General features: G+C 42.4%; 2 protein-coding genes across 5 annotated transcripts in view; both read right to left on the reverse strand.

Moving 5' to 3' along the window:
* Positions 1-1,272: 1,272 nt before the first annotated feature.
* On the reverse strand, positions 1,273-11,997 carry LOC109881807 (microprocessor complex subunit DGCR8-like). 2 transcript variants are annotated; one of them, XM_020473915.2, is made up of 14 exons: positions 11,847-11,997; positions 10,384-11,403; positions 8,072-8,240; positions 7,697-7,839; positions 7,115-7,466; positions 6,720-6,917; positions 6,467-6,568; positions 6,200-6,298; positions 5,983-6,086; positions 5,745-5,845; positions 5,544-5,650; positions 5,109-5,236; positions 4,806-4,919; positions 1,273-3,376 (listed from the first exon to the last, which is right to left on the reverse strand). In XM_020473915.2, the coding sequence occupies exons 2-14, from the start codon at positions 11,086-11,088 to the stop codon at positions 3,293-3,295; spliced, it is 2,406 nt and encodes an 801-aa protein (XP_020329504.1). In that variant the 5' UTR covers positions 11,089-11,403; positions 11,847-11,997; the 3' UTR covers positions 1,273-3,292. The 2 variants fall into 2 exon arrangements, with proteins under 2 accessions (XP_020329504.1, XP_020329511.1); XM_020473922.2 differs by having other exon boundaries at positions 6,004-6,086; positions 11,847-11,995.
* Positions 11,998-12,449: 452 nt separating this feature from the next.
* LOC109881824 (transport and Golgi organization 2 homolog) overlaps positions 12,450-18,340 on the reverse strand; it is a 57,790-nt gene continuing 51,899 nt past the window's right edge. For all 3 annotated transcript variants that reach the window (XM_020473946.2, XM_020473930.2, XM_020473939.2), the window contains exons 8-9: positions 16,112-16,216; positions 12,450-15,530 (exon numbers count right to left, since the gene is read on the reverse strand). In XM_020473946.2, coding sequence (XP_020329535.1) covers positions 15,410-15,530; positions 16,112-16,216 — 226 coding nt within the window. In that variant the 3' untranslated portion in view covers positions 12,450-15,409. The remainder of the gene's footprint in view (positions 15,531-16,111; positions 16,217-18,340) is intronic.

Raw genomic sequence — 18,340 nt, forward strand, 5'->3', positions numbered from 1 at the left:
GGCACAGCCAGAAGAGGACTGGCCACCCCACATAGCCTGGTTCCTCTCTAGGTTTCTTCCTAGGTATTGGCCTTTCTAGGGAGTTTTTCCTAGCCACCGTGCTTCTCCACCTGCATTGCTTGCTGTTTGGGGTTTTAGGCTGGGTTTCTGTACAGCACTTTGAGATATCAGCTGATGTACGAAGGGCTATATAAATAAATTTGATTTGATTTGATTTGAACTAGTTTCCAGAGCACCAGCAACAAACTGGAAGACGAGGCTGAGGGAACCAGCAACAAACCGGAAGAGACAACATTTTACCATACCCGGTTGTCATTATTTCAGGTATGTTTTGTACTTACTGTACATGTTCTAAACAGAAGCATTGTCAGCAAAGTCCATGGGGAAGTATATACTTTCTGAAGGCACTATGTGGTAGATAACTATTCACACCCCTGGACTTTTTCCACATTTTGTGGGATTAAAATGGATTTGTCATTTTCTGTCAACAATCTGCACAAAATATTCTGGGGGGGGACAAGTTTTGATTAGATAAGTATTCAACACGTTAGAATCACCTTTGCCAACGATTACAGCTGTGGTTCTTTCTGGGTAAGTCTTACAAGCTTTGCACGACATTCTTTCGAAAATTCTTCAAGCTCTGTCAAGTTGGTTGTTGATCATTGCTTGACAGTGATTTAAGTGAAAACTAACTAGACCACCCAGGAACAGTCAATGTCATCTTGGAAAGCAACTCCAATGTAGATTAGACCTTGTTTTAGGTCATTGTTCCGCTGAAAGGTGAATTTGTCTCCCATGGTGAAATCCCTGAACGGTTTCTTTCCTCTCCAGCAACTGAGTTACGAATAATGCCTGTATCAGTACACCATCCAAAGGGATATTTAATGTATGCTTTTTAAAAACGTACACATCTACCAATAGGTCCCCTTTGTAGAATATTTTTGAAATTCACTGCTCCACTGAGACCTTACAGATAATTGTGTGGGGTAGAGAAGGTTGTCATTCAAAATCACATGAAACACATTGCACACAGTGAGTCCATGCAACTTACTATGTGAGGAATACTTGACTCAAGGCTATTCATTTAATGTGGGTTCTCTGTAGATATCTTATAGTACAATTTGGGGCAGGATAAAAGTGAATTTCAGTTTAATAGCTCCTTGGTTGACGTCTTGATGCATGTATGAATTACAAAGACCCCCCCCCCCAATAAGCTCTGGTTAATTTGGGGACAGTAATATAGACAGGGGTCATTTAAAGCAGGAGCCAGCCTAAGTCATGACGATTTTATTTGCATAAACCAATTTCACTGAAAGTCAGCGATCCCAAGTCGCTGTTACATACTTCATTTTCTAGGCAGCAATATCTCTAGCAAACAACTTGTTACAACTCTAAAAAGTGTAAAAGGCATATTTTCTTTACACACTAACACTTGGCAAGACAGAACACGCAAATATGAGGTGTGTGGGGGTCATTCAATACAACAGCATTGTGCCCGTGTACAATGGTGAATTCTGATCAGCTGCATTAAACATTCAGGAAAAGCGCACAAACCGAATGTCACACAATGAATGCACATCAGTTTATATTTTGTTCCAGCAGGTATTGCATCTTTATCCTTTCCTGTGTGTAATATATATATTTACGTATTGTATGCAGCAACCTACAGTATTCTATAAAAATGCATAAGACTGTATTTAAGCTTTGGTTCACACTGCTTCTTTAGCTATCAAATTTAAATGACATGATCGTATTTTGTTCGAGGTAAAGTGTGCCAACTTAATTTCCAAAGATTGCCTTATGCAGCGGATCGTAGTTATCCTACACAATGCTTGAAAACGTGATTGATCAGAACACACACACACACAATAATGGCAAACAAACCTTGTTATAGACGACCAAACCATTAAAACAATTCTTAATTAAAATCTGTACATGCTAAAGGCAATTCTTCCAGAACATCAATATTAATGTCTAGTCGCATTATAACACATCTTAACTGGCTAAACAAATGCTGTATCAGGAGGGGCTTGGTCAATCCATTTCCCTTGAAGGAGGACTTGGGCCCTGTGAGTTCTCTGGGATGGGAGCCCTTCATGGAATGGGTCAACTAAGGCAACATGTAGCCAATTGTTCTCCCATCTGTATATGGGTCCTTAAATGAATGGCTAAATAAGAGTCTGCATGGTATTGTTTTGCTTTAATTAGTCTAAAAAAATGAAGTGGCTAACATCTAATTACAGAAAGAAAAGTCCAAAAGTATAGGCCACCTTAAATATGTAACAACTTTACCTTGTATATCTCCTCAATGACTACAGTACTTCAAGCCCTTGTGCTTGTTGTCTGCAGTGCTAACGTGGAAACAAGATCTTAGCTAGACAGACCAGCCTTATCAGCTGTCCATTGATATGTTTCATCCTGTATATCCAGAACAAAGGCAACTCAAATTATTAGTCCCTCTTAATGTCCATTCCATAATAAATTCAAAATGGATTTCTCATACTAAGAAAATGAGCATGTAACAAGAAGTATGACTGGACTCACTGGAGTTGTGCAGAAAACTTCATTTGTGTCTTATCAGGTAAAATGTTTCACGTGCAAATGAAAACGTAAGCTTGTCATTCTTTAGACAAAGCATACTCAGAGACCCTAATCACCATCCAAATTATACACATCAACAATATCCAAATTACAACAGCATATAAATTGGTTTTCCACAACGTACCAGAATAGCAAAAGCAGAGACTGCAAATGAATCCCTTTGAATAGGCTATGCTTTAAGCATACAAGGAAACCTGCTCGAAATGTTCAGTGTCCAAAAAGTATGGAGTGTATTAGAAATGAAAAACTATAAAACACGGGGGGCTAATGATTTTCGGCAGTCATTACTACAGAGTAAACAGGCTGACAGAAATTGCTGTGGTTCATAGACATGTCAAGTCATCTCAACCGGTCTGTCTGCACCCCTGTGGTTCAATTTATAGAAGCGCTGCTGCGTAGAGATTGCATCAAGAGGTAGATGGTGCTCACTCTACTGTCAGTCTGTTAGTGCATTTGTACTATTCTTACCCGAGCCACTAACAATGAACCATAAACACCTTGGGGGGGGTCAAATAACAAACAGCTTGGAGAAACAGTGCTAAGATGACCACCTTTATAGTATAAATGTGTTGTATTGCCCTTACACAATGATGCATAATTGGATGATAGATTGGTGGCGCGACTTTTTATCTGACAGTGACTATGGCTACCATTGGTCAGTGCCATGTTAGGTTGGATGCAGTGATAGTTCCTAGACGTCAACAGTACAGAGCGGCTGACTGCCAGGCTGGGCTGACTCCATTATGGTCATCTTGGGCTTCTTCCTGGTTTCCGCCTGAAGCACAACAAAGACAGCAGGGTTGTATTTATTAGGGCACACTGTAGAAAAATGTTTTGCACCAGAAAAAAAAAAACATTTACACTGAACAAATATATGCAACAATTTCAAAGGTTTTACTGAATTACAGTTTATATACTGTAAGGAAATCAGTCAATTGAAATAAAATCATTAGTCCCTAATCTATGGATTTCACATGACTGGGAATACAGATATAGGCGTGGATCAGAAAGCCAATCAGTATCTGGTGTGACCACCATTTGCCTCATGCAGAGCAACACATCTGCTTCGCATAGAGTTGATCAGGCTGTTGATTGTGGAATGTTGTCCCACTCCTCTTCAATGGCTGTGCGAAGTTGCTGGATATTGGTGGGAATTGGAACACGCTGTCATACACGTCAATCCAGAGCATCCCAAACATGTTAAATGGGTGACATTTTTGGTGAGTTTGCAGTCCATGGAAGAACTGGGACATTTTCATCTTCCAGGAATTGTGTACAGATCCTTGCGAAGTGCATTATGCTGAAATTAGGTGAAGGAAGTATGGCACGACAATGGGCCTCGATCTCTTCACAGTATCTCTGTACATTCAAATTCCCATTGATAAAATGCAATTGTATGAGTTGTCCGTAGCTTATGCCTGCACATACAATAACCCCAAATCCACTAAGGGACACTTCACAACGTTGACATCAGCAAACCAACTTTAAGAGTGGCCTTATTGTCCCCAGCACAAGGTGCACCTGTGTAATAATCATGCAGTTTAATAAGCTTCTTGATATGCACTAAACCTGCCAGGTGGATGGATAATCTCGGCAAAGTGGAAATGCTAAATAAAAGAGATGTAAACAAATTTGTGCACAAAGTGAGAAGCTTTTTGTGCGTATGGAACATTTCAGGGATCTTATTTTAGCTCATGAAACCAACACCGTACATATATTTTGGTTCAGTGTATTTCGAAATGGACAAATTCAGGTAGTCCTTTTTGTCAATTCTCTATCACTTGGTGCCTAATGAATACAGCGCAGAAATTGTCCTAACAGTTTGAACTGCTGCACCGAACTGAGGAACTTACCTCGATAAAACATAATTCAAGATCATAATCCAGGCCACACTTGCGTACAAACATGATTTATGACAGCGTCTGAAATAAGGTATGGCTGGAGCAACCATATGAAATATGAGTAACACCACAGTGCAGAGACATTGCAAATGGAGCAAAGACCAGAAGAATTGCAGGAGTGTCAGAAAGCAGAGAGATCTCCCTGTCTAGGACCTCTATGTCCAACACTGGATTCAGTGCAGCTTTGGAACCTGACAGGGTTATCAGACAGACCTAAAACTCCTTGATGACGCCAAATGCAGAGGTTACACCAGAGACCCAGAATCTAAATTGGAGCTTCTACACTCTACAGGTAACACTCACCCTCTCTTTAGCCAGTTTCTTCATCTCCTCTTGCAGTTTGTTCAGGATGTGAAGATTTGGCCTGTTCTTTTTGGCATACTGTTGAAGTTCAATCACACTCTTGTCTGAATTTTCCTGCGAAAAAAAAAAAGCCATCAGTTTATAGAAATGAGAGACTCACATCTGGTTGAAAGCAATGCAGCATATGCCATCAAATCAGTTTTGAGCTGAAGTCTATACTACCCTAACTGACCTATGGGCCTCCAACAGCAGACGAGCATCTGTGCCGAGGTACAGTATATGAGGTGTACAGATAGTACCTACCTTCTTCACCATCTTACTGCTCTCTCTGCCGTACATGCGGAGCAGAGACCCCCAGTTCTTTACGTGGGGGTGCAGCATCTGTAGGATCTTCTGCGACGCCAGTTGCTTCCCCACACGCTTATTCTTGCCTGGAAAACAGGACATATACATACAGAGCAGCAGCCATTAGTAATGCTAACTAGATTTACACTGCATTAACACAGCTCGGCTTTGAGCAGGGAAATTCTTACCCATATATAGTGTAGATACCCAAAGGCGCAAACATGGTGTTCAGAGTAAAAGTTGTCTGAATTCTCTATATATGGCTCTGACAAAAAACAAAGCATTTGCAATTCGTAATGCTGCTTTTACACTACATTAACACAGAGCGGCATGGAGCATGTCAGGTCTGGGACTTGCTGTGGTGACTGGAGGGTCAGTGTGGGGGTAACTTACACCATCCACGCACAGTGTGCTTTCCACACGTCATCACATATTCACTCTTCTGGTTCTTCCCTGGGATCACCTCAAACTTGATGCTGGTGTCACCCATTCCATGGTTTCTACCGGGCACAAGAGACAGTTGAAATTCAAGGTTAACAGATTAATCAGAACAGAACTTTTGATTATGCTTACACCTCATGTCTGGAGTCTCACCTCTTAAGGCACTCGTGTAGAATCTGATATGGCGAGAGTAAGCCTGCTTTATTGGTCAGTTCATACACCCTAGAATCTTCAATACTGATATGATTAAAATACTGCAGGAAACAAAGACATGAATGGACATTAGTATTCAGCCAAATTATCAACTAGCTAGTAAAGTACAACGTTATAAAAGAGACATGTTATCCGACCAAACACGAAAATAAGATATTGATTTAATTAAGGGCCTTTCCAATGATTGGCAGGCTGATACCTCCAGTTCATCCCCTTCTACAAGCTTCTCCTCAGATGTCTGCTTTACAAAGTCAGGGATGAGGATCTCCAGTGTGGCTCGAGCTACAGGGGAGACATCAGTAAATAAGCCATTTCTGACTATTTATAGTTCACAGACAGCCTTTGCAGCTGCTTAAGAGGATAGAAATTCAAAGAATGATATGAAAGTACCGTACCAGCTTTATTCTTGGCAAGTTTTTTACTGCTTGCAGTTCCTGTGCCATATGTCACTCCGTCTATAATGACGGAGGCGCCAAAGGGTTCACTTGGGTTCTCTGGGGGAGATGGAAAAATAGGATTCATTTGGTGCCAACGGCATAAAGGCCCTTTCTCAGATTAGTGCTTTGGAGATGTGTTTTGTTCTAAGAAAAAACTGTCACTTGGACAAGCTAGTTGAAAGTCAACATCATGGACGGGGAGCAGAGACAAAAAGAGGGTCTTACCACATTCAAAAAAGTTGTAAACAGGTCGGACCTTTAGGACACGTTGCATATATTCATGTAGGATGCAAACTTCAGACTTCCCATTTGGATTAATGACAAACTCTGAGAAAAATAAAGAGGGAAAGAGTTGATGCGATTAGCTCAATACTCCACACTGAAATAGTTGACACCCTATCCCCGAAATAGTGTCCTACTTTTGGGAATAGGGTGCCAATTCAGATGACGCCTATGGTTCTTCTTCTGCATCCAGTACCTTTCTTGGTGGGGGTATCTGATACAGACAGAGTGATGAGCTTCTGGTTGGCAGGCAGAATGGGTCTCTCGGACTCAGCCTGCTTCCTCTTCATGTCCCTGTTGAACTGCCTACGCTCTGCCCAGGTACGGAACTTCTTCACGGTCACTTGCTCAAAGTCAAAGCACTTCTCCAAGTAGCTGCGGAACTCCTCAATTTCTGGTTGGGGTTTCAATAAGGGAGGGGTATCAGTTATATTGTTGATGTGTATAGCTGTTCTTTAGAAATACCCACCAACACACTATTATCCCCTAAGTTTACAAGATATTAAACATACTATATTAATCAGCCATGGCTTTCAAAACTACTACCTGCTGGCAAGACAATTGCTCGTCATGGAGTGTGTTGACCCTTACCAATGGATTCATCTTTACACACCTCCACCTTGGCCCTGACCTGTCCCAGAGCCCCCTGGGCCATCTTGCCGTGCGGGACAGGACACCTTTCTATGGTTCCTTCCGTGACCAGGCCTGTCTCCAACTCCACCTCTCCATCCCCCAGGCTCAGACCAAGGGCCACAGTGGTAGGGTCCTCCTGAGCTGTGGAATCAGGCTCGTCTGGCCTCTCCAGGGAGTCTGCCTCTTCCCCAGGCTTCACCGGAGACACCGCAGCGTTGGGTGTCACCTCTCCGTTCTGTTGCCTTTCCTCGTGATCCTTCATCTTCCTATAGTGCAAGCAGGGGATGCTACTGGTGGGAGGGTCGTGTTTCTGTACGCAGTGGCACAAGGGGTTTGGTTAGAAGTAGGTTGTTACCGTTGTTTGAGGAGAAATAAATGGACATTCATCCTTATTCCTTTAGTTTGACCATTCCTACCAAAAATGTAAATATTACACCAGTATTCAGTGTATAACAATGGGGTTCCTAACATGTTCCTAACCCTCTAAAAAGACTCATATGTACAGCAGTTTCCATCGGTCTTATCACTTCCACGTCTTACCCTGATGCTCCCGGTCCCCAGGAAGTAAGGTCTGGACCAGGTCACTACTCTGGTCTCTCTGTGCAGGTAGACTGGAATGCCAGAGTTATGGAATGTCATGATCCATCCATCAGGTAGTGGCTCAGTGGGTGGACGCCCACGACCTGGGAAACACACACTCATCACTACACATCAGCGTCAAACACACACACACACACACACAATACGACAACGTCTGCAGACAGACACGACTACACATCGCACACCATCAGCGTCCTCTCACAAACGTGATGTTATGCATTCATAAGATATGATATGAACACAAAACATCAATGTGTGTCAGGCTCAGATACACCGTTACCAAAGGCAGATCAGCGCCAGACATCCACCACTCACTCTTCAGGACTGTTTTAATTTTGGTCATCATGGGCTGAACGCCTCCCTCCCCGTCCGACGCGTGGTCACTGTCCCCTGCATACTCAGCAGCCCCCTCCGCCAGGCGCATCTTTTTGGGCACGGGCATGCCCTCCTCCAGCAGAGCGTCTACATCATTGTCGAAGTCCTCCTGGAAAAGACTGTGGTTGAGCGTGTGGGGGAGAATCGAGGGGTGGCGGCAGCCCGAACCTACCATGTCGTCCATTCAGTTAGGGCTACGCCATCTTGTCAGCACGTTCACAAGAGGGAATTTCAAGTCTTGTTTGCAACCAATATCTGGCATGCATAACAAACAAAAGCTTTGGACACAAACAAAGTGGATGAGAGGAGATTCAAATCAGGTTGAACTTTTGAAGACACCAAGCATACCAACTACACTACCAGTCAAAATTTTAGAACACATACTCATTCAAGGGTTTGATTTGTACTATTTTCTATATTGTTGAATAGTGAAGACATGAAAACTATTAAATAATAGATGGAATCATGTAGTAACCCCCCCAGTTGAACTAAATGTATTTTTTAGATTCTTCAAAAAGTAGCCACCTCTCTCTCAACAAGCTTCATGAGGAATGCTTATCCAACAGTCTTGAAGGAGTTCCCACATATGCTGAACACTTGTTTGCTGCTTTTCCTTCACTGTGCAGACCAACTCATCCCAAACCATCTCAATTGGGGTTGAGGTCAGAGGATTGTGGAGGCCAGGTTTACCAGATGACTTCTTGGTAAACTAGCCCTTACACAGCCTGGAGGTGTGTTGGGTCACTGTCCTGTTGAAAAACAAATGATAGTCCCACTAAGCGCAAACCAGATGGAATGCTGGTTAAGTCCTGAATTCTAAATAAATCAGTGTCATCAGCAAAGCACCCCCACACCATAACACCACCTCCTACATGCGTTGCGGTGGGAAATACACATGTGGAAATCATCCGTTCACCCACACGTCTCACAAAGACAAGGCAGTTGGAGCCAAAAATCTCAAATTTGGACTCATCAGATCAAAAAGGACAGATTTCCTCCAGTCTAATGTCCACTGCTCGTGTTTCTTGGCCCAAGCAAGTCTCTTTTTATTGGTGTCCTTTAGTAGTGGTTTCTTTGCAGCAATTCGACCATGAGCGCCTGATTCACACAGTCTCCTCTGAACAGTTGATGTTGAATGTCTGTTACGTGAACTCTGACGCATTTATTTGGGCTGCAAATGTTCCGGATTGACTGACCTTCGTGTCTTAAAGTAATGATGGACTGTTGTTTCTCTTTGCTTATTTGAGCAGTTCTTGCCTTAATATGGACTTGGTATTATACCACCCTACCTTGTCACAACACACTTGGTTGCCTCAAACACATTAAGGAAAGAAATTCCACAAATTAACTTTTAACAAGGCACACCTTTTTATTGAAATGCATTCCAGGTGACTACCTCGTGAAGCTGGTTGAGAGAATGCAAAGAAATCGGCAAAGATGTCATCAAGGCAAAGGGTGGCTATTTGAAGAATCTCAAATATTTTGATTTGTTATATACTTTGGTTTAATAGTTTTGATGTCTTCACTATTATTCTACAATGTAGAAAATAGTAAAAATAAAGAAAAACCTTTGAATGAGTAAGCGTTCTAAAACTTTTGACCGGTAGTGCATGTCAACCTCAATCTCAAGTAGAAAATATAAGGAATTTCCGCTGCTTCCATCAAGAATCAGAACTACGATGAACATTTTATTCCAATGTCACCAGAAAAATGGCTATACACGATTACCCTTTTCACATTGCAGAGCCAAACCATACTGGGTTAACATCGTCACTAGAGCCTGACCGATATGTCGGTCCACCGATGTCTGTTGATATTGGCTTTTTAGTCCCTATTATCGGACAATGATTCCACCGATAAATAGGATAACAAAAATTAAAACTTATGATTATCTGAACACTGGCAGCGTTCTCATGATGCATGATTCATTTCACAAAGTAAGAAAACAACATTTGAAGCATATTTCTTGGACAAAAATACTTTTTTACACTGGGGAAATGAAAAATAGTTATGTTTTAATTACGGCAGATATTTCTGTATCGGTAAGTTCTCCACACAAAAATCGTTTTCGGTATCGTTGTTACGCATCTTCCATAGTTGCTGGAACTGTGCTGGAAAGGATGATGTGAAAAGAATATCCAAGCCATTACGGTTTCGGGTCAGCACTACAGTGTGAACAAGGCACAAAAGATCTGTGAGTGGACAATGACATGGCTCTGCAGAGGCAAAGACAGGGCCCCTTGGTTACGTACCTCATATGAGTAATTCAGGTTCTCCTCGTCAGCATTCTCCGGTTGAACCATTTCCTCAGACCTGAAACCCCCCTGCTCCACATTCTCCGTATCCAGGAAGTCCTGACTGAAGTCCTCCAGCTCGTCCAAGACCGCAAATTCCACTTTGTTCTCCAGGTCTGCCTCTTCCCCCCTCCTCTCTGCACTGCCACAGACCATCCCGTTACCCAGTCCTGAGCTACCCTCAACAGCTCCTAGCTCTGTATTGGCATCATGCAACTCACCATTAAGGCCCTCTGAGCTGGTCTCCCCTACACCACCACCCTCCTGACCGATCCCTGTGTACAGCACCTTCCTATCTTTGCTCCTGCTGCTATCTACAACGCTGACACTGATCTTAATGTCTTGTAGTAACTTAAGCTCTGGTAGGAACTTGCTGACAGGGGGCGCATGGCGGGCTGTTCTAGGGCACAGTGAGCTGGGTTCGACCTCATCTGACAGGTTATTACTGAAGGTTATGGAGCCCTTGGCGAGGAGCCCCAGGCCCTGGTCCCCTGCTGGGGTGTGTGTCTGTCCATCACCACCAGAGCTAACGTCCATTTCCTCTGCGTCACTGGACGTTTGCAGGGGAGGTGGTGGAGGCTGCGCTTTACCATTAAGGCCCTCTGAGTTTAAATCATCAGGTGGCTCCAAAGGCAAGGGGGGTAATATGTCATCTATCTCCATGTTGACTGTCTTATGAATCACTAAATACAACAAATTCTCTATGGGTCACCCTGGCTGTTTTTGCAACCTGTTCTTATAAGTATTTAGCTAAAATGCATGCAGAAGCACATTGCACAAGATTTCGAACAAAACAACTTCCCTGTGTTGATCATGTACCAGTGTTGAATATGCTAAGCTGACTACATTGTTCTTTTCATTAATGTAGACAGCTTTTTAGAATCACTGTCTCAATTACTGGAAATCACAATGCATTCAGCTTATATTACTCGGGTTCTAGGCACTGCGACTCCTCCACTGGCAAATCCTCCGTCAGAGCTAGAAAAACAGAGACATGTCAGTCAATAATAGATGCCAAGAGAGCAACATTGCGGTGCAAAAACATGTAGCCAAGGTAGCTATGCACATTATGCAGCATTTTTATGATGGCTTACTAATGCCAGCATCACAGGCCAAGCACGCAAAAAAAAAATCCTTCCTTGATTGCAGAATGCTAACGTTAGAAAACTGGATTCACCCTACAAAGGCATCTAATGCTAAAAGCTTGGCTAATGGTTAGCAATATGGGGCACCTTCGAAACTGAACGATTTCAAAAGACGAGCAATTTGTACTGTCCTTCTACGCACTAACCTAGCTAACTTTAGCTACCTGGCTAGCTTAGCTCAAACTTGAAGCTAAGCGGTTAAGCTATACAATTAGGTGTCAATATGACTGGGCTAAATATTAAACACAGAAACAATGAGCACATTTGATCACTCACCTATATTTCATTTACAAAATGTTCTTCCCTTAGCTAGCTAACCTAAATTATTTTATTCTTTTAACGAGGCCAGACAGATCCCTTCCCCGTTCCGCCATCTTGCAGACAGCTGTAGGATTCTTCTGAAACACCACCCCCAATACCGGCATTTTGACGATTGAGCGGTGAAGAGTCCAATCGCCATTTAGTTCTACGTGGGCACACTAATCAACAACCGACAAAGGCAGGCCTTTGCCTCACTGCGGGAATAAATCGACCAATCAAACATTAGAATAGATCACAGTTGACCAATGAGAACGGTAGGCACAATTGGGTTGCGAATTGCAGTGGCCACATACTGACGCTGGATGGCAATCATCTTCACCCACTGTCTTCACCAGTAAAATTGTATGCAAAGTAGCGATCAGTGAAACAAGAAAAACATAATACATTAAACATTGTATGCAATTGTATCTGCATAGTCTCCTAAAATGAGAACCCTGCTGTTTCTAACCTTCATAGAGCCTCTGAACAACACTCAGACACACCCATCGTGTTTACTGAAGATTCAAAAGTTTCTGCAAATTACATAAGAATCAATATTTAAACATAGAAACTGTGACAACCGTTACAATGGCAGTTTATTCAGCGACAAACCATACACGACATTGCGTTAATAAACTTGCGATTGTCAAAAAAAATTGCCTTATCAGATCTATTCTTGAAAGAATACATAACATTTGCAATAGACCCTTTTCCAGTATACGACACTGACGTAACGCATAGACGTGCGCTACTGTTGACGGTCACCTGCGCAAATTCAACACAGCCTAGATTTACCCTTTTATTACTTCTAAACAAAATAACTTTTGGGGTTCTCATACGCTTACAATGATGCTTTGATTCTTGCTTTAACAATCGCTAAAATTATATTTGGTTGTGATCTTTGCAAATAAGTATTTTGGATGCAGCAATTGTTAGCTAGAATGCTAACGCTCATTGACATTGGCTAGCTTTTGTTATGCACTATAGCCCGTTACCATATATGTGATTGAATATTATCTGCTGTTGGCTTGTGTGGATGTATGTATGTGTTATGCAACATAGCTGACTTGAAACATTGTTAACAGTTTCAGGGCCATGGGCCTTTCTCATGATGGAATAATACAGAATAACACGAAGACAGGAACTGTTGACTTGTTGGGGGGGCACATTCAGAACGTAGTGTTGCGAGAACAAATGGTCTTTTGTTAGATAACAGGAGCCAGGTGCCTGATAACTGTATATTCTACACAGCTACAACGACTGACTGCTGAAGTGCTTAGGGGGCTGGGACCAGCCTCTGCGCCAACAATCAACGATAGGCTGGGTGAGTTTAAACCACGCCCAGTCTACTCTGACAGGCCGGCTCGGAAGCAGGAACTACCTCTGTTCAGAGTATATTATAATATCTTAGTCAGGAACGAGTCAGTTCTCTGTTTGCCCTGCAAGGTGGGACAGAGAGCCCGTATATACGAAAACTGCATTTACCACTTATTGCTTAGCTAATAAAAAATACATAGTATACAATCGGTGACTCAATGTCATATTTATCCTGATACCAGATTCGAATTGACGCAACCCTAACACTAAGAGCCATTTTACTGGTTGAAGTATAATGCAGTTGATTTGCGATGATGACACCAACATTATACACTGCTCAGAAAAATAAAGGGAACACTTAAACACAATGTAACTCCAAGTCAATCACACTTCTGTTGACAATCAATTTCACATGCTGTTGTGCAAATGGCCTGACTGCCATTAGGTACCGAGATGAGATCCTCAGACCCCTTGTGAGACCATATGCTGGTGCGGTTGGCCCTGGGTTCCTCCTAATGCAAGACAATGCTAGACCTCATGTGGCTGGAGTGTGTCAGCAGTTCCTGCAAGAGGAAGGCATTGATGCTATGGACTGGCCCGCCTGTTCCCCAGACCTGAATCCAATTGAGCACATCTGGGACATCATGTCTCGCTCCATCCACCAACGCCACGTTGCACCACAGACTGTCCATGAGTTGGCAGATGCTTTAGTCCAGGTCTGGGAGGAGATCCCTCAGGAGACCATCCGCCACCTCATCAGGAGCATGCCCAGGCATTGTAGGGAGGTCATACAGGCACGTGGAGGCCACGCACACTACTGAGCCTCATTTTGACTTGTTTTATTAAGGATATTACATCAAAGTTGGATCAGCCTGTAGTCCACTTTAATTTTGAGTGTGACTCCAAATCCAGACCTCCATGGGTAGATCAATTGGATTTCCATTGATTCATTTTGTGCGATTTTGTTGTAAGCATATTCAACTATGTAAAGAATATTTCATTCATTCAGCTCTAGGATGTGTTATTTTAGTGTTCCCTTTATTTTTTTGAGCAGTGTATGAAGCAGAACATTCACAAAAGCCTTAAAATCTAAAAGTTGTGTGAAATGCACTCATAAGCAACATGCAGCTAGCCATTTTTTGCTGGAGTTCTATAACGACTCCCGTGTTCTGCAAACACAAAAAAATGTTTATATAAATACAGATTAAAAGTAATATATTCACAATTTATATCAAGACACCAGTGATGTGGTAAACAGAGGTTTCTGAACTTCTACGGATACCGGAGGTCAGTAACATAAAACTTAGAAAACCACTGAAGGATCCTCATCATTGGCGGAACATCAACACAATTTGTAACAGCCACTCTCCATTGTAACTCTCACAAATGTGAATAAATGTTTAAACCAGAAACCCGAACACTGCAGATGTGAGTGACAAAAATAATCCTTTTAGTTTGTTTTCCTTGCTGTGAAATGTCTCTCCTATGCAGTATGTGGAACAAGGCAGGAAAACAAAGAAAAACACTTTGATTACCACATAGAAAAACATTTGAAGTGCTTTCCTCTGTTTTACTTAACAAGCAAACCTCTGTCGCAAAGTCAAAATCTGTGGCAATGAACTATTATTCTATAAGGCAGGCTGTTGCAATATGCCTTCATAATTCTGTCACAGAAAAGTTAAACACCTGACTTGAGGAACCCAAACCAGTCATTCTTATTACAGAATTTTAGAAGGATATTGATGGCTGCTGCTGCTTCTAAGAGTGTTAGCATTTTACACTTCAACTGAAGATACAAACAAACATGGCTAGTAGAAGGCAGACTGAGCCACAAAGCCAGTGTTGAGAAAATAGATGTAAATAATTTACTTTGGTTATTAAATTACATTTGTTCTTTGGCAATACACTTAAGCACACACCTCAAAATAATATTTTAATCCAATTAACAAAATAAGAATAGCACCCATTATGTATGATTTAATTAATTCACACGTCTAAGTCAAGCTAAAACGTATTCCCCAAAGACAATTACATGAACAGTGCATCAATCTCTCTGAAAAAAAGTGCCATAATTTGACTCTCTCCCACCACCATTTTAAATAGCAAATCAATCTTCATGTTCATTTCACTATTGTGAAGCCAGAGCTTGCTGTGGAAGAAGGAGGGATAGGGAGGAGGTTGGATGCAGAAAGGCACAGAGTGTGATTCCCATATAGCAGTCTTCAGTTCTGGATTTTGAACTGGAAAGAGCTTGTGCTCCATTGGCTGACGTCACAGTTGAGCATGGTGCGCTCTGTGAAGGTCACATTCCCTGATGCGTCTATTAGGATAATGGTATTGGTCCTGAAACAGGAAGACAAAACATCAGAAATAATAGAGGGGTAAAAACAAGAGTGGCTTGTGCATTTCAAATATGGGGAAAACATTGTGATTCTGGAGTTCCCCAATCACCTTTCATAATCACACGACTTCGAGGCCAGAGGGCAGGCTGGTTATAGATGAGATTATATGCACAAGGGGCTGTATGATGTATGGGGCGTATTCATTATGCACCAAACAGAGCAACATGGACTGAAACAAAAAAGGTACTACCTGGATTTGTCCAATAAGAAACTCGTTTTCGTTCACAAAACGTTTCCCGTTTGCTACGGTGTGCACCAATGAATATGACAATAGATTTGTCAAATAAACAATTGTTTTTGTTTTCCCATGTACCCTATGAATATGACCCTGCTCTCACACCCTCCAGCACAGCCTTCCCCTGAGGGCAGGCCCCGCATGACAAATGGGAGAGCTAATTGGTGAGACCATGACCACAGAATTAAATAACAACACTATGTGGGACATTGGCAAGGTTTATAGGCCACTATTATATTGTGACTCTGGCCAAGCTAATTGCTGTCAGGGACAGGGAGGAATCTGACCTTGTGCCGTAATGCGGGGAGCGAACACACACAGAGGACAGGGCCCGGAGCATGGGGCTGCTGTACCCTTCACCCTGGCTCTCCTGGGCTGGGTCAGGGGTGTTCCTGAAGAATAGAGAAAGAATCCGTTCTCACTCAAACCTTCTCTTTACTTAAGAGTTTTGTAACAGAGTCAGGGATGTACAGTGCATTCGGAAAGTATTAAGATGATTCTCAAATGGATTACATATACATACACACATACGTATATACAGTTGAAGTCAGAAGTTTACATACACTTTAACCAAATACATTTCAACTCAGTTTTTCACAATTCCTGACATTTAATCAGAGTAAAAATTCAGTGTCTTAGGTCAGTTAGGATCAACACTTTATTTTAAGAACGTGAAATGTCCGAATGGTGTGTTCAGGGTGATGAGCTGTGTTGCTTTTACGCCAAACATAACATTTTGCATTGTTGCCAAAAAGTTCAATTTTGGTTTCATCTGACCAGAGCACCTTCTTCCACATGTTTGGTGTGTCTCCCAGGTGGCTTGTGGCAAACTTTAAACGACACTTTTTATGGATATCTTTAAGAAATGGCTTTCTTCTTGCCCCTCTTCCATAAAGGCCAGATTTGTGCAATATACGACTGATTGTTGTCCTATGGACAGAGTCTCCCACCTCAGCTGTAGATCTCTGCAGTTCATCCAGAGTGATCATGGGCCTCTTGGCTGCATCTCTGATCAGTCTTCTCCTTGTATGAGCTGAAAGTTTAGAGGGACGGCCAGGTCTTGGTAGATTTACAGTGGTCTGATACTCCTTCCATTTCAATATTATCGCTTGCACAGTGCTCCTTGGGATGTTTAAAGCTTGGGAAATCATTTTGTATCCAAATCCGGCTTTAAACTTCTTCACAACAGTATCTCGGACCTGCCTGGTGTGTTCCTTGTTCTTCATGATGCTCTCTGCGCTTTTAACGGACCTCTGAGACTATCACAGTGCAGGTGCATTTATACGGAGACTTGATTACACAGAGGTGGATTGTATTTATCATCATTAGTCATTTAGGTCAACATTGGATCATTCAGAGACCCTCACTGAACTTCTGGAGAGAGTTTGCTGCACTGAAAGTAAAGGGGCTGAATAATTTTGCACGCCCAATTGTTCAGTTTTTGATTTGTTAAAAAAGTTTGAAATATCCAATAAATGTCGTTCCACTTCATGATTGTGTCCCACTTGTTGTTGATTCTTCACAAAAAAAATACAGTTTTATATCTTTATGTTTGAAGCCTGAAATGTGGCAAAAGGTCGCAAAGTTCAAGGGGGCCAAATACTTTCGCAAGGCACTGTATATATTTTAAATTCTCCCCACATCTATCAACACAATGATTCATAATGAGCAAGCAAAAACAGGTGTCTAGGCATGTTTGCTAATTTATAAAAAATGCAAAACTGAAATATCACATTCACATAAGTGAATGACCCACATAATTCAGACCCTTTATTTCAGTCTTCTTGGGTATGATGCTACTAGGTTGGCACACCTGTATTTGAGGAGTTTCTCCCATTCTCTGCAAATCCTCTCAAGCTCTGTCAGGTTGGATGGAGAGTGTCGCTGCAAAGCTATTTTCAGGTCTCCCCAGAGATGTTAGATCGGTTTCAAGTCCGGTCACTGGCTGGCCACTCAAGAACATTCAGAGGCTTGTCCCGAAGCCATTCCTGCGTTGTCTTGGTTGTGTGCTTAGGGTCGTTGTCTTGTTGTAAGGTGAACCTTCACTCTGGAGCAGGTTTTCATCAAGGATCTCCGTTCATCCTTTCCTCATCCTAACTAGTCTCTCAGTCCCTGCCGTTGAAAAACATACCCACAGCATGATGCCACCACCATGTTTCACCATAGGGATGTTGGCATGTTTCCTCCAGACGTGACGCTTGGCATTCAGGCCAAATAGTTCAATCTCGGTTTCATCAGAACAGAAAATATTTTCTCATGGTCTGAGAGTCTTAAGGTGCCTTTCGCAAACTCCAAGCGGGCGGTCATGTGCCTTTTACTGAGGAGTGGCTCCCATCTGGCCACTCTACCATAAAAGGCCTGATTAGTGGAGTGCTGAAGAGATAGTTGTCCTTCTGGAAGCTTCTACCATCTTCACAGAGGAACTCTGGAGCTCTATCAGAGTGACCATCGGGATCTTGGTCACCTCCCTGACCAAGGCCGTTCTCCCTATTTCTCAGTTTGGTTGAGCGGTGGTC

The sequence above is a fragment of the Oncorhynchus kisutch genome, linkage group LG3 (genome assembly GCF_002021735.2).
Source record: "Oncorhynchus kisutch isolate 150728-3 linkage group LG3, Okis_V2, whole genome shotgun sequence".
Lineage (NCBI taxonomy): Eukaryota > Metazoa > Chordata > Actinopteri > Salmoniformes > Salmonidae > Oncorhynchus > Oncorhynchus kisutch.

Excerpts from the sequence above, each read along its gene's own strand:
- LOC109881807 (XM_020473915.2), bottom strand. The coding sequence starts at position 11,088 with ATGGAGATAGATGACATATTACCCCCCTTGCCTTTGGAGCCACCTGAT. Across the intron at positions 8,241-10,383 it reads ACCTGAATTACTCATATGAG|GAGGACTTCGACAATGATGT; the intron begins GTACGTAACCAA and ends AGTCTTTTCCAG. Across the intron at positions 6,299-6,466 it reads TTACAACTTTTTTGAATGTG|AGAACCCAAGTGAACCCTTT; the intron begins GTAAGACCCTCT and ends CATCTCCCCCAG.